This window comes from Protopterus annectens, chromosome 13.part0 (assembly GCF_019279795.1).
Source record: "Protopterus annectens isolate FY-2018-M chromosome 13.part0, PAN1.0, whole genome shotgun sequence".
Classification (NCBI taxonomy): Eukaryota; Metazoa; Chordata; order Ceratodontiformes; family Protopteridae; genus Protopterus; species Protopterus annectens.
The window spans coordinates 1354955265-1354971705 of NC_056747.1; the positions used below are offsets into that span (position 1 = coordinate 1354955265).

Consider the following 16441-nt stretch of genomic DNA (forward strand, 5'->3'; position numbering starts at 1 on the left):
TAGTTTGCAGTCATCTGCGAACTTCGTTAGCCAAAGACCTTCTGTGTTAGCCTGTATTTCAGAGAAGTAGGTACCAAACAGGAGAGTACCCAGGACTGAACCCTGTGGTACTCCACTTGTCACTGGTCTGAAGTCGGATTTGGAGTCTGCTACTTTCACAGTATGGGTTTTGTCAATGAGCCAGTTGGTAACCCATCTTGTGACATAGGGATTTATACCTAGTTTAGTGAGTTTATCTATAATTCCAGAGTGGGGGATAGTGTAGAAAGCTTTGGCAAGATCTAGATAGGCTGTGTGAACCATCTTACCCTCATCTACGGCTTTGGTGACTGCTTCAAAGAAGTCTATTAGGTTTAGGAGACATGATCTACCTTTTACAAAACCAAACTGGGTGGGGTCTAGAGTTTGGAGATTACCAATGTCTTTGTTTATAAGTTCCATGATGATACGTTCCATGGCCTTGTAGACCAGGCTCATCAGGCTAATGGGGCAGTAGTTCCCGGGGTCCGTGGTGGCTCCCCCCTTGTGGAGTGGGATAACTGTCACTGTGCGCCATTTAGCGGGCACAAAGCCTGAGGTGAGGCTATGATTGAACATGGTACTTAGGTGGGGTGCCAGTTCATTCTGTAGTTTGTGTAGAATGCTGCTTGGGATGTTGTCTGGTCCCATGGATGCTGTGTTCTTGCCTTTGGAGGGTGTGTTTTTTACCTATGCAGCCGTGATTACAGGAACTTTGCATCTTCCGGTATAGAGATGGGCTCTTTAGGGGGTGAGAGGGGGGGTAAATTTAGCACTGAACCTAGCTGTCAGGATGTTGGCAATATCAGTTGGATCTTTATATTTAGTGCCATTGTGCTGTAACTCAGAGCAGATCTGAGTATGCAGAGAGTTCCAGTTACAGACATCTCAGCAGCTAACAAATATTTCAAGATACCACACTGATGGCTATTAACAGTTGCATAATGTTGACAAATTACCATTATAGATCATAATGGTTCAAATACAATGATAAAGAAGGTTCTTTACCTACACATGTAGTTACTACTTGCTGTTAGTTTAAAATAAAAGTGCAGTAGTTTGTCTGGAAACTGGGGAAGGCTTATCCAAGGGAGTTACAAGAGCACAGCCAGGTATTCACTAGGTTACATTTGAGGAGTTTTTAAATTGTGAGATAAGCTGTGGGAAGTTATTGGGGGTTGGTAGCTTCTTCCATATTTTAGGAATAGAGTTAGAGTGATTTCCCAGCTAAGTTGTTGGCTTTGGTAGTATCTAGCAGGTGTTGGTAACTAGAGCGAAGAGACCAGGCAGTGGGGTATTGTTGAATGAGATTATGGGGAGAAAGGGTTTTATCAGGTTGGTGGAGAATTTTGTGGGCAAAGGTTAATTGATTAAAGTGTAGAAGCTGAGGGAGTTCAAGCTAGTTTAGCTGTTTAAGTGATGTACAGTCATGTGATCTGTGTGAGGCACCAGTGGCAAACGTTGCTTTTTTGTTATAGCAAGATTCTAGTTGGATTAAGTCAGTTTTCCAAAGGTTGGTTAGCACTGGCGAGGCATAGAGGAGGGCTGATAAGAGGTGTGTGCGAGGTATGCTTGCTTTTGTGTTGCTTGTAAGTAAGAAGTTGTTTATTTCTCTACAGGAGTCCTGTTTTCTTGTGAACCTTTTTGATAGTTTGGGCGATGTGAATATCAGATTTCAAGTTATTGTCAATTTTGACCCCAAGCAGCTTAGTGAGAGCAGTTGGGGTGATTATAGTTTTGTTTCTGGACAAGATATTAAAAGATTGGGAAGACGAGGGGGATCTATTTGGGCTAAAAAGCAGGAGCTTAGTTTTGTTGGGATTTCGAATGAACTGGGAGTTGGTAAACTATGTTTCTACTGTCAGAAGTGACTCTTGGGTTATGGTGCGGAGCTCTTGCATTGTGGGAGTGTATTATTTAGAGTGGAATCATTGGCGTGTTGTACAACAGAGACTTATGGTGCAGAGGTGCTCAGCTGGTTAGTAAATAGAGAGAATAGTAGAGGTCCAAGGATTGAGCCTTGTGTAACCCCTAGGGTGACTGGAAGAAGGTGGGAAAGTTGGTGTTGCCAGTGGATGGCTTGCAGTCATCCTGCTAGGTAGCTTTGGAACTATGTGATAGTGGAACTCCTAAGGTTTAGGGTGGAGAGAATATTATGTTTATTGTGATTTGCCATGTCAAATTCTTTGGGTAAGTCTAAAAATATGGTAGATACAAATTGTCCATTGTTTCTGTGGTGGATCACTGTGTTAGTAAAGGACAGTAGTGCTGTGGTGGTGCTGTGAAAGGGACAGAAACCATGCTGCACATTTGATAGTCATTTGTGTACGAGAAAGTAGTCCATCAGTTGGATGTGCATGACTCCTCCTTATCCATGAAGCTGTGCTAAGCATAATTCCATTTTTCATCCCTGTTTTTATATTAACTTGCTTCCTCAACTAAATGATGTAGCATATTCTTGCATTTCTAAATATGTGTGTGTGTATGTATGTATGTATATATATATATATATATATATATATATATATATATATATATATATATATATGGATCTACTGTCTATCGAATTTATGTTTCAGTGAAACGTAAATCCGCGAATGCATTTACACGAAAGTGCGTTTCAATGAAAAAGCATGAAAAAGCTCCCCGACACCCCCTACTTTAATATTCTCACTCCGAGATTGCAGTACAGTGGGGAAAAGGAAATGTTCCCTCATCCCCCACTGTACTACGATCTCAACAACAGTCCACTTAGTTGTACATTAACATTAAACATTGATGTACAACTAAGTTAACATGCAAACCGCATGTTTTTCTTTATTTAACTAATTTATTTTTTGCTTTACCTACTTATTTATGCGAAAGTGTGTTTTCGATAAAACACACTTTCGCGTAAATCTACACTCGAATTTCACGTTTCGGTGAAACGGAAATTTGCCAAATCAAGTAGATCCATATATATATATATATATATATATATCTATATCTATATATATATATATATATATTTTTTTTTTTTTTTTTAAACATATTGTTGTATCTGTAAAATAAGTTTTTTTTTTTTTTTTTCCTTATGAAATCACATTCACCTGGGCTCATAATTAGAAACAATTTCACTAGCGTATGCAATGCAAATTACAGAAAGGTATCCAGCTGTAATTTCAACCCAGTTTATGCCTGCAAGTGAGCTATAAAACAATGACATTATAGGGATGGAAAATGAGCTAAAGCATACAATTTGGACTTTAATCTGGTTTGAAATCTACAACTGAGGTAGAATTTGTTTAAAAATGCACACCTTCAAGCATTGCCCTGTATAGTGAGAGAAAAGTACTGAAATTCTATTTGTAATTTGCACCAAAAAGAGTAAAATATCTAAAATCCAGAGCTGCAAAGTAAGCTGATGCTGTACTGTACTAACAGTAATTAAACTGTCCCGTAACAAAGTCACATAAACATGCAAGAAAACATCTTCCAGCGTCCAGTGTAGCAAAGTGACGCAAGGCTATAATATACTAACAGCAACCATTGACCTGAAGCAAAGCTGCATGAACTAGCTGGTATTTAGAGGATAAGACAGAACACACAGTAAAGAAGCCAACTGTTTGACTGTCGCTGGAATAACCCACAGCATGCTGACAAAGCAGTAATGCTACTACTTAGTGATGAAACTCAAGACGTAAAATGATGACAGTAATCTCTTTCAACATTTGTCACTACTGAAAAGGGAACGTATCTGTATGAGTGCAGACTTTCAACATGGTCTTGTTTAGTAGGAGACAAGGACACTGGCTAGTGGTTAGGATGAACGAAATAACCTAATGGACGACATAAAACTGATCAAATAGTGCAGAGGTATGCAGTGATCTAGATTTAGTAGATTGCAGATTAGGAATCTGAGTGAAAAACACCAACAAACAGGAATGCTGCAGCAGCAGCGGATGTAGTGGTTGCCAAAGGGAAGGGTCAACTGTGGGTTGATTTTGGTGAGGCCTTACAGAATGACTTTTGTATTATATTGAAGATGCTCTAGAAAAACATTTTGTGGTTAAGGAGGGGAAGTGGGATAGTGCCCAGACTGCTCCCAGCAGGTGTGGAGAAACCTGGACATTTACTAAGACATTGTTGAGTTGTAGAACATTTTGAAGAACTCCTGATCTGGTAGTCATGTCTTGCTCTGAGGAGACAGTGCCAGGAGCAGTTCTGTAGATATGATCATTGTAGTGATTAAGGATTTTCTCTAATTTCCATCTGCTCCTATGTCTGCTGATCATCAGGTCTTCTCCTACTATGTCTGCTGATCATCAGGTCTTCCCCTACTATGTCTGCTGATCATCAGGTCCTCTCCTACTATGTATGCTGATCATCAGGTCTTCCCCTACTATGTCTGCTGATCATCAGGTCTTCCCCTACTGGACTGGAGGTCATTCATTGCCTTCTGGTGGCAGTTCACTCAGTGCCACAGGGGCAAGAGTTGTCACAAAGTACCATCATTTAGATGGCTAAAAGAGTGAGTGCCACAGGGGCAAGAGTTGTCACAAAGTACCATCATTTAGAAAGCCAAAAGAGCGAGTGCCACAGGGGCAAGAGTTGTCACAAAGTACCATCATTTAGACAGCCAGAAGAGTGTTTGTAATGGCCCTAACCCCATCTGTGGGTAGGGGACATGTGATCAACATCACTACATAGGCTTCTGTACACATTCCCACGTGGATACATTTGGCCACACGTCCGCTGTTAAGGCTATCACTAAACATTGGCATGGTGAGCCAAATGCCTGCCTCCAGGCCATGATTTGTATTGCTGTCCCTCTGAGAGATCATGGTATTTTGTACCCTACTTTGCTAACCTTTCCCCCCAGGATGGGGACACCCATTCTCCCATGCCAGTTCCTTTAGCCAGGGGTCAGCAGACATATGGAGCACAGGGCTGTAGTGAAATCTGTATCTTTCTACACCACCAGAGCTTGCATTAAAACCTTTGTTTGTTTGAGGCTTTGAAAGTAGATGAGATCCTTCCAGAAAAGTTGAATGCACTGGACATTGTTGGAGGGTCTTGATTAACACAGCTTTTCATTTGTACTTGAAAGGATGGAATTGTACCGTTGAACCAGCAAACTGGTGTGGTAGCTCGTATTTTCAAAATTTGGTAAAGGAGGGTGTATTCTGGTTAAAAAGAGATCACACTCTTCAATCTCCCTGGTAAAGCATATCCCAAGGTTCTAGAAATGTTCAGTAGTCAAGCCTCTGATTTAGGAGCAACAAACTGAATTCCATCTTGTCCATTAAGCACTGGATCAATTCTTCCTGTTTGTGCAGATATTGGAAGGGCTCATGGGAGTTCGTCAATAATGTCTTTGTATATTTTATGGATTTGAAGATCTTGTAGACATTTATGTATTATGGGAGGTGCTCAGGCCATGTGGGTATGGGGGAGGGTCCCAGGACTACTGCTGCTTGACATTAAGTCTCTATATTTAAGGAGACAGAGTTCTGTATTGTGTATTCTTAGTGTTATTTGATACTTTCAGGGTGGGTGATGGACACTGGTAAAGATATGTCTCATTTCTCCTCCTGTTTATTATTTTCTTATGTAGAATATCAAGGTACAGCCAAGTCTTAGAGATTGCCTAGCTTGGAAATGAGATGGTTCTGGAGATGATGCTGTCCTTGTAACTTCAAGGGACAGTGACATCCAGCATGAAATGGAGAGATTTCCTGCTTTCTATAAAGTGGGCTGGATGAAAATCAACAGCTCCAAATCACAAGGCTAATCTCTGTCTCTCAGGGGAAAGATTTTTTCTGCACTCAGGTGGAAGAATTTAAGAATACTTGGTCCTGTTCACACTTGAAGGGAGGGGAGAAGGGGATACTGACCAGCAAATTGCCGCAATGTTGGCAATACCACAAGCATTGTATTGGACTGTGATGAGGAAGTGAGATTGGGTTCATAGGACAAAGTTCTTCATTTACCCTTTGGCCTGTGTCCCCATCCTCACATAAGGTCATGACCTTTGGATGTTGACTGACAGGAGGACGTGGCAGGTGCATGCAATATAAGTGAGTATATTTCATATGAAAGTTGGGCTCACTCTCTGTGATGCAGTGAGGAGCTTATCAGTTGAGGAAGACATCAACGTACTGCTCCTCTGTGCTGGGAGGAGTTATTTGAGGATGTCTCCCGAGTTCCTCCCATGACAGGAGAATACCATGCACAACCCACTGAGGGGAGTTTGCTGGGAGTCCTAAGACATTTTAAAGGGATTACATCTCTCATCTTGTCTGGAAATGTCAGAGAATTCCACTTAATGGACAGACGGCTGTTGGCAGTGATGGAGTGGTCCTGGCTGTGCTTCACAGCTCGCCACCACTGTGACCCTCATCAGGACAAGCATTTTAAAAACGTAATAAATGCTGATCATAAAATCAAGGTGCTGTTGAGTGTGGAAATTCTGTGGTTCATGGGACTCCATCTTGCTTCCTTGACTGAAAGGGATTAGTAGTACTTCCTACTTGCCTGTCTTATAAATCGACGAATTCTGTTATGGGTGGTCAGCGGCTGTTGAAGGTTATGTGCAGTCATACAGTTGGTGAGTAACAACACGTGTTCAGCTTCCTGTGCATGATGGAGTGTAAGGCAGACAAGGTTTCATGTTCTGGAACATTCTTTCCTGATGTGAATCTTCTCCGTTTCTGTTCTGTGAAGAGAATCATTGCTGCTGTGACATCGCTGTGCACTGGAAGTTGTTCAGAGGTTTTCCTTGTCATTTTTTTCAGTGTGGTTGTGTGACTGAGGAGTTGTACAAGTATAAAGAAGTGCTTAGAAAGGAAAGGAAATAACATTTAAGTGCAGTTACTTAAAGGTGTGTGTAGCAGGTCATCTTATGGTTGTTGTGATCATTTTCCCTACTAGTGTTGCTGTGTTCCTTTGGCAGGCGCCCTCACCCCAACATCATAATGTATGGGTTTACTCACTACAGAAAAATGTTCAGTTTTATTCAATTTGCTATTTGAAGCTTCAGCTTCTCTGTTTTTTTTTCTCTCTTTATCTGGGGTTGACTTGACAAGACATATTGGAGGTGACATAGTTACACCACCAAGAACAGTGCCACAATATGAACAACAGAGTATCGATTTCGACAACTGGCTACAGAGTTACACTACCAAGAATGATGCCAGAATATGAACAACAGGTTATCAATTTCAACAACTGTCTTTGCTTCTGGTGTCACTCTAGGGGAGGTACAAATATATCAGCCTGTGAAGAGATGGCAGACAGTCCCAACTGCTTTGCCAGTGATGGTCTGTACCTCTCTCTCCCCCAGTGATGGCCTGTACGTCTCCTCGAAGGCTTTCATATGTTAGCTAAATCCTTCCACCCCCATACAGCATTTTTTTAAGTAATGAGTACCTGTTAAAGTTAGCATGGCTAAACAGAATCTAAATAAACATCAAGGCATTTCTACCCAGTGCTAGGAGACTTAACAAAAGCCTCCACTCCCTAAAAGCCCTCCTTACTCTAGAAAACATTGATATTTGCATCATCACAAACATCTGGTTCAAGACCATTGAAAGCACTCTGTTCGTGCATGGTTTCAGTGCCTGTCACATGTTTACTACCACCGCGTTAGACAAAGGCACTAAAGGTAGTGTTGTCTCCCTATTCCTAAACACTTCCTGGAGCTCCTCTTTGTCCAACTTACTATTAAGAAAAAGCTTTGTCACATCATATCTAATTTTAAGACCCCGTCCTTGTCATTTTCAGGATATACTCCTACCTATCTAGTATGGAGTTCCCATCTATTAAGCCAACACTATTCTCCCAGGAGACTTTAACCACCCCTTCATATACTGAAAGAGTTGTACATCCACAAGGATGCATGCCCAGAAATTTGTGTACTTCATCAGTACAGACTCCCTAAACCCTTCAGTCTTCACTCCAACAAAAGGTGATAAAATCAATATGGAACAGCTTTGATCTTCACCAAATGCTTCTTTCTCCCTTCTCAAATCAGACCCCCAAGCCAATCGCTTTCACTGTAGTATTGAAGCCTGAAACATCTTCCAATACCAAAGTAATCAGCGGTTATGTTATGCAAAGGCTAATCTAAAACAGTGATAATCAGGCTAAGTTAAATATCCTCCTTTATCTGGCGATCCCACTGCCTATGCAAAATCATTTACTGTCAGACTTTATGCACATGTAAAGAGCTGCATAAGCATCTGTCACCCTCAGAAGTAAACATTCATTTATTATTTACCAGGGTAGTACACTGATCTCAATGGACCATTTGCAGGCAAAGCCAGTACAATGCTAAATTCAGAAATAAGCCCACATGGTGGAAACCAAATATAGAGAGTGACTACAAAAGGGAAAATCTTATTGCCCACCAAAATAAATCTAATGTTCAAGATGCCAAAAGTGTTCTTGCTAAGCTAAACAAGTAACCCTGGACCCTGATCAAATCAGCCAAAGCCAGACATGAAGTAAAAATACCCCCCCCCCCCCCCCCCCCCGGTGAAGGACAGCCAAAAAGCCACCTTAATTATGTTAAAAATCTAAGAAACAATGCTTAATATTGTGTAGAGCAAATAGTAAATGATGTATACTCTAACTCTTTGGACATAGCCAGTCTACCGCTGGAAAATTTAGCTCAAACTTCACCCCCCCCCCCAATATTCTCAGATCACATACCTACATCTACACCCCCTCAAGTTTTGCATGAGCAAGTTCTCAAGGCACTGTCTAAGACCAGGAACACTACATCTGTGTGTAGCCAGATAACATACTAGGCTATGTGCTGGTCAGTCTGAGACATGACTTGTCTGACCCTCTACAGAAACTGTTTAATAATAGCATTAAAACAGGGTTTGTGCCTGAAGAATGCTTAACGGCAGTCGTCATATCGCACAAAGGTGGTGCTTCAAAGAAACCCAGGTAATTATAAAACCCATAAGGCTAACTAGTTTCATCTGTAAGGCTATGGAAAGAATAATTATGGATTCAATAAATAAGGATAAAGGTGACTTACAGACTCTTGCCCAACCCAGTTCGGATTCATCAAGGGCAGATCCTGTCAACTTAAGCTGTCAGATTTCTTGAAAAAAGTTTTTAAAGTAATGGATGATGGCAAAACAGTGTTCACTGTGTATTTAGACCTTGCAAAAGCATTGGACACCATCCAAACTGTGGTTATTTAGATAAACTACCACAACTAAATGTCACTCCCGGTGATTCTCTCCCAAGTATTTCACCTCTAACTATTCCATTACCACCACTCCCTTCCCATCCTGCTCCCCAACTACTGCCTCCCTGTCACCCCCCCCCCCTTAGCCCTTCGATCTCCTCCTGTTCTTACACTGTACTTCACTCCCCTCAGCCTTGAACCTTACAGATATTACACTCGTGCATTATTTGAATACATGCAGTTATATTTCATTTGTGTGTTATTTGAACATGTGCCTTTTTACTTCAGGGTTATAAGCTGTCTTTGCTGTTTATCAGTTTCATTCAGTGTAATATCACTGCTCATCATTTCTTCTCATCCCAGGCCCTGCGGACTTTCCGAGTTAACAAATGCAAATAAAATAATCAAAGTCATGGACTAAAACTAAATGCCAAGAAGTGTATATTTGTATCCTTCGGCAAGCATGACTTCCCTTGCAGCTTTCGCACTAATATCACACCCCTGAAAATTGATTCTGTAGTCAGGGATCTAGGATCCTCTGTCAAGAATGATCTTTTCTTTGATCATCACATATATCCACTGGTGTAAAGACGTTTTTTTTCATTACACTTCTTATATCTAAAGGTATTGTGAATAGGACCAGGATGTAATCATTCCAATGTGCTCAGCACTCATTGGGCCAGTCAGTGAGCATAATGCTTGTTTCGGGGTGTGTGTGTGTCTGTGTGTCTTTATCTGTGTGTGTGTATGTGTGTGTGTGTGTTCAAACAGTTGTCACAACTGGAATGACCACAGTGCTTTATCAGTAAAAAGAAATCCTGGATCTTTGGTGTGGTGTGAGAGGGCAGACTTGGAGCTGCCAGATGTATGTTGAAGTGTAAGGCATTCAAAGCACAGCTGCTGGCTGGTTCTCTGGGTAGACTGATTCCCACTGCCAGTCTTGAGAAACCAAAGAAGGCCTGACACACTGCCACGTTAGTGCTTGTACCCTTCCTTAATGTAACCTTTGGGTTTAGAAAGGAGCCACAGGCTGTTGTTTCCACAGAGGTGTAGAAAGATTAAGGCACCCCAGTATGTCAGTTGAGCTCAGTTAAACTGTTAGCCTTAATGTAAACATAGGAGGCATATGAACAAAATGTAATAAGTGGACTAATGTGTGCAAGAGAGAAGCTGCCCACTTATTTTAACTGTTGCTTTTAGTTAAGCTTTTTCATTTTTATAATTACATATTTTTAAGCAGAGCAAGGAACAGTGAGCTGTGTGTATATCTGGAGCATGAATGGATAAGGAATGTCTCTTTCCTTCACTCCATCTCCTAATGCCTTTTTCTAGGTCGATACCTGCTTTTTTGTACCGTAGCCATGATGTTTTTTTTTTTCTTTCTCCCCATCAGATGTGAGAAGTTGCTGAACAAAGATGACTGGAAAAATAAGAGCAACCGAAGGATCAGTGATGTGTTCCAAGTGCCGCTGGCTCAGCGCTGCAGTCAGCTGTACGAGGCAGAGAACACCTGGCGCAAGAAGGTAATGTAGCGATCACACTACTTACAAGATATCGTCAAAGGAATGTTCGATACTCAATTCATGTGGAGGTCAGGCTTGTGAACAGCTGCTGTATGTTAAATTAAGTAGGACAGTTTGTGGGTTGGTATAGTGGTTAAAGTCTTTACTTCACAAATACAACATACAGGGTTTGACTGCCACCTCTGAGGGAAATTGGCTAGTCTTAAAATGGCCAACAAGGGCAGCTACTCTAGTAACTACCTATGAACCAAGTTGTTAACCTTCCAAATTAAATTTCATTTGAGCTGATAAGAGAATGAAAGTTATAAATCACTGTATATTTTTAAAAAATGCATTAAAGACATACTAATAAAACCAGTCCTTTTCCCGGGTGTGAGAAGATTTGTAAGGATAGTAGGACTGCTAAATTGTTTTGCATGAGGAATTGATAAACAGCCTGCCTGAATCTGTTTTACATTTACTATCCGTTTTAGGACTAGGGTAAGGTGATAAAGATTTGGTGTTATTGAAATGAAATGTTTCTGTACTTTAGTTACATCCTTTTACCTTTGTGACTTAAATCTGCTGAATCCAAACCCAGAGTGGTTTCACCTGTCTTCTGCAGAGCATGTCATTCAGATGTTGTTTGTGTTTGAGTTTATGCACCTAATCCGCATTGTGATGGCAGGTTAACTTATTACCGAACTTGTTTTAGTTTTCTTTTTCCACATTTCTTTATATCAGAATGCCCTCCCACCTACACATATGGGAATGTCCGTGTGTATTAGCACACAAGACATTCGTCTTGGCCTGAGCTGTGGCCACCTTAGATGTGGTCAAGGACATAGCTGCACTTGTTGTGTACTTCTGTTCAGATACCAGCAGATGTCAGCAAAGGGTTCTGTTGTCTGACCCAGCTCAAGAGAAAAGTGTTGCTTGGTGGTAATTTTTTTCCTAAGTCCCCATCTCCTGGTCTCCAGAATGAAAATACGTTCCTCAACTCCTTTTATGTGTTAGAGGACATGCGGTAGACAGATAATGCTGAGTGATATGTATTTTGGTGGAAGTGGAAGCAATTACCAAAGTTTTTGGGCCTGTGTTGCATCAGATCAGATACATGAATACCAAAGTTATGGTTCTGTCCTTCATGAGGCCTCACATATGGGTACAAAAGCTGTAGACCTGTCCTGCATGAGGTCCTACAAATGGTTACAAAGGTATGGACCTGTGTCACATGACTAGAGCTGTAGTAAAAATATAAAGTGCAATTTCACATCAGACTTGTGTAGATGTACCACAGCTGGTAATGTCACAGTTTATGCAGGTCAGAAACCCAGAAGCTGTCTTTTCTAGGAAGAGTTAGGAGTCCTTTTCTAGGAAGAGTTATGAGTCCAGGCACCCCTTACCACACACATACACATGCATGAGAGTGTGTGCGTGCACCCTCATGCACACACACTTAATGAAATGTCAGTATTGGGGCTCCACTTTTAATACCACATTCTTCACTTCCTTGAAACACATCTCCTAAATACAACTACTTGGACAAGAATAAGCTTACAAGGTACCACATCAACCACAATGAATCTAATTGTTTTTGCAGGGGTCATCCTCCTCCCTGTACCATATTCCTTGTGGGCGGGCCTTCACGTTTATACTCATTCAGATTATTCTTCTTACTCTAAAGTCATTTCAGGTCAGCGAACAAGAATTTATTTATTTTTTTATTTATTTTATTTTACATTTGTTTACCGGGGTAGTCCGACTGGACATAGATCCATTTTAAGTGGAGGCCCGGGGAGAAAAGCTCCAAAAGTAATAATAAATTATTATTTGAAATAATATGAAAACATAAATAATATGAGCTTCAAAAATAATAATGTAAAAGTGCTGCTGTTTCTCCAAGAAAAAGGAAATGACTTTGAAGGAAGAAAAATAGACTCTGTTTGGATCAAACAAAGTCCGCTGCAGCTAATGTAGATCAGATATGAATGGATAAAATATAGACTTGTAGAGCCGTGTCTGAGCCAACAAAGCCCAAGAAGACAGATCTTTAGCACCTTAATGGAAGCCTGTTGTGGGTTCCCTGCAGAGTAAAAGATTTTTTTTAAATGCCTGTATTAAACTTCCATGGTATGTCTAATAGTCCTTCCACATTGATGTTCCAACTTCCAGCCAAGCCTGGGTGTTTTCCAGTAATGAACATTAAATAGCATGCCCACATGCAGAGTTACTGCCTATTGCCTTGGAAAATTGTTGCAGCTTGTGTTACCCAGCATTGGGCATTAAAGTGGCCCACAAGCAAGGTTAGTGCTTACTGCTGAGTGGTATTAATCCTTGCTAGTGTTCCAGTATTGGACATTGTCCTCACATGCAGACTTAATGCCTGCTGCTCGGCAGCTTTGATCAGACCTGTAACTGCAGCCTTGCTTCTTCTTCTTTCGGCTTTTCCCGGTTAGGGGTCGCTGCAGCAGAACTCCGGTCCACTAATGATTAGCAGTAGATTTTTTATGGGTGTCGAGGTGCCAGCTCGACGCCCAACTTTCAAATAAGGCACGCCCATTCTACACATGTCTTTCTAATGCCACTCGACTACGGGGAGGACATGCAGACTCCACACAGAAGGTGCTCCAGCCGAGAATCAAACGGGAGAACCTCTTGCTGTGAGGCAACAACGCTACCTCTGCACCACCGCAGCTTACTCAAAACAAACCTGGGAGGCCTGACTGAGTTCACTGTAGAGATTCATGCTATTAAGAGGCTATGGCTTTTTGGACTTGCTGTAGTGGGGTTTGTTCACTCTACACATCACGAGTAGACTGACTCAACATCAGCATTTTCAAGTGATGATTATAAAAATTAAACTAGATGAGTATGTGTAGCTTCCTGGTTTATACTTGTTTTCCATTTTAAATTTCTTTCTTCGTTGCATATCATTGGTGGAGTGCATGAACTGTTGGGGGTTGGTCTGTTGTGGGAGAATGTAACCTGTTAAGGAGTAAAGCTTTGGTTAAGTAATTATTCAGTGATTTGCATCATTAAAACGAATCGTATTCTGAGTGCTTCTTGTAGTTTGTGCTGTTTATTATTGGTAAGTAATCAGATGATGAGTGCTAGTCAAGGTTTCTAAGTTACAATGGCTAAGCAGGAGGATGTTTGTGTGATCTGGATCGGGGCATGCCAGGGCATGTTCCTACACCATTTAGTGTTGGGGGGGGGGGGGGGTTGGATTTTCTTTGTGATGTCCTTGGGTTTGTGGCTTATTCAAGGTCGCTCTCGATCCTTACAGGTTTCTAATTAACATGATCAGTTTATACTACAATAATCATGTGGTTCATTTTCTTTTCTGTTAATGTTATGTGCACTTGTGTTATTTTTTAAAATGTGATGACTTAATAAAGATGTTTAAAACTCCAACAAGTGCATAATAAAAGCATTCAGGGCAGTAACTTTGGAGATGTGTTTTGTTGGGCATCCTGGTTATGGAAGATGTATGTTTTTGGAGCCTTATGTGACAAAGTTCAGCAAACGCTTGAGACCTCCCAGTATCATCATCGTTTTCCCACTTATTTGTCATATCAAAAGCACCAGCATTTTATCAGATGTCATGTTAAAACATCAGTGTTTGAACATCCCAGAAAGCAAATTATAACCATCACCCATTACGTAAACGATTTGATGATTACAAAGGCAAGGGATTGTTGATAGTTGCTGAGGTCAGCAGGCCCACCAGGCCCACATTGTGAGGCACAAGAGTAAAGCTGCCCTGCAGAGATACCACTATATGTGCAGCTATAGTGTCTCATGCTCGTGTCTGTGGTGTACGTGGTACTTCCTGAGCAGCAGATCACTTAGACTGATACGTGGTACATTGATTTCGTCCCACGTGATGCCTGATATTCCTTGGAATCCAACTCTTCTTACATTAGATCAGCTCTCTTCCTTTGGTATACCATGCTTGTACTCCCTTCCCTTCAAACGCACACATCCCAAAGAAGTCTCTATTGTACACAATCATATTTCCACTAGCACGCCTCCTGGATGATGGATCTGACAACACAAAGCCCTTGTTCATATATCACTACAGAAAGCATCTGCCTTCCTGTCACCCACATGTATAATCCATGTGTCACACACATCATGCCACAGATTTGGAAAACTGCTCTAATTAAACCCCTCCCAAAGCAACCAACCAAATTTTCCCAATTATTTGCAAAATACCTTGAAAAGACAGTCTACACCCAGCTCTTCCTCTGTATCCAACAGTACCACCTGCTCTACACCCAACTCTCCCTCTATATCCACAAGTACCAGCTGCTGTCCTCCCAAACAACATGGATTCTGGACTGGAAGTACTATCGCAGCACTCTGGTCCCTAAATGATGACATCCTACAAAACTCTGATGGTGGCCTCCTTACAGATGCCCTATTTATAGATTTGATAAAGGCATTTGACCTCATTGAACACCATCTTTCCCAAAACAAATTAATTGAAACTGGTATCTTTTCCGATGCTGCTCCCTAGTTTAAACTCTTCCTCACTGACACTTCAGAGTTAAAATAGGATCCTCCCAATCAGGATCTGCGTCCGTTACCAAAGGTGTACCAGAAATGATCCATTCTTTCCCTCATACTGTTCTCCATATTCATTAACAAATGTTCTTGTGACCTCCTCTATCTCTCACTTATCCTCTGTACTGATGACATGGTAATTTACTGATCAGGTCACTCTCATACCAACATTCAATGCCAACTGCAATCAGACTCAATGACTCATAAGCCATAAACTACTACTCAACCCCACCAAGACCAAAACATGCTTTTTGGAACTCCACAAAAAACAATTCACCAGGCACCTGACAACCGTCTTTGTCCTACATTCCATAGAGATGATCTCCACCATCAAATAAGTAGGACTTGCCTTGATCAGTCACCAAATTTGCATTTCCGCATAGACAAAGTGAGAGCCAAAATAAATTCCACCCTCGTCTGGGTCAAAAAGATCTCCTGTTTTCTGTCCTAAACTTCCAGAGCAGCCATTGGCAAAGGAGATGTCCTTTCCTTATCACTGTTGTAGTATTCATTACACATGGGATCTCCTGCCAAGGATAGCCCAACATCCGGCCAGTATATCAAAGCCTTTGCATCCTCCCACCATTGTATGTCCATCGTATGCTCCTCATGCAGGTGTAGGGCATAAAGGTGACATACACATGCCTAATACTCATAACTTCTTGGCCGCCAGTCTGAAAGCCACGGTCGAATGTCTGAACACTTTTCACTGAGCTGATTTCTACAGAGACATTTACAGATACGTTTCTTGTTTTCCCCATTTACAGATAAGTTCCCCATTTACAGATAAGTTCCCCATTGGGGTTCCTCGTTTTCCCTTTTCTCTGTGTTTACTGAGAGTTCTTGTCATCCAAGAATGGAAAATGAGAATGGAAAATGTCAATGAGGGAGGCAGATTCCCCATAAAGATAGACACGAGAAGTGCCTGTTCTGCTTAGGTGCTACGCATGACTACACTCAGTGTACCATTTGTCAGGCTTTTGTTTGAAAAACTCTTCATAGCCATCTGTTTTCTTTGTCCATCTCCCTTGAGAACCAACATCTCAAGTTTTTTTTTACCCAGGATACCATGGCTGAATCTACCCACCATGAGGAACAGCCATTTCTCAGAAAGAAGACTATAAAAGTCTCATTCTGAATCTGGTGTTGTCTATCCTCTGCT

At 41.3% G+C, this 16441-nt stretch overlaps 1 protein-coding gene across 1 annotated transcript in view; it reads left to right on the top strand.

Moving 5' to 3' along the window:
- The window catches only part of LOC122788066 (supervillin-like), a 1698127-nt gene that overhangs the window by 1044052 nt on the left and 637634 nt on the right, over positions 1-16441 (top strand). Inside the window, exon 11 of the mRNA XM_044054988.1 lies at positions 10599-10728. Within this exon, the coding sequence (XP_043910923.1) occupies positions 10599-10728 (130 nt within the window). The remainder of the gene's footprint in view (positions 1-10598; positions 10729-16441) is intronic.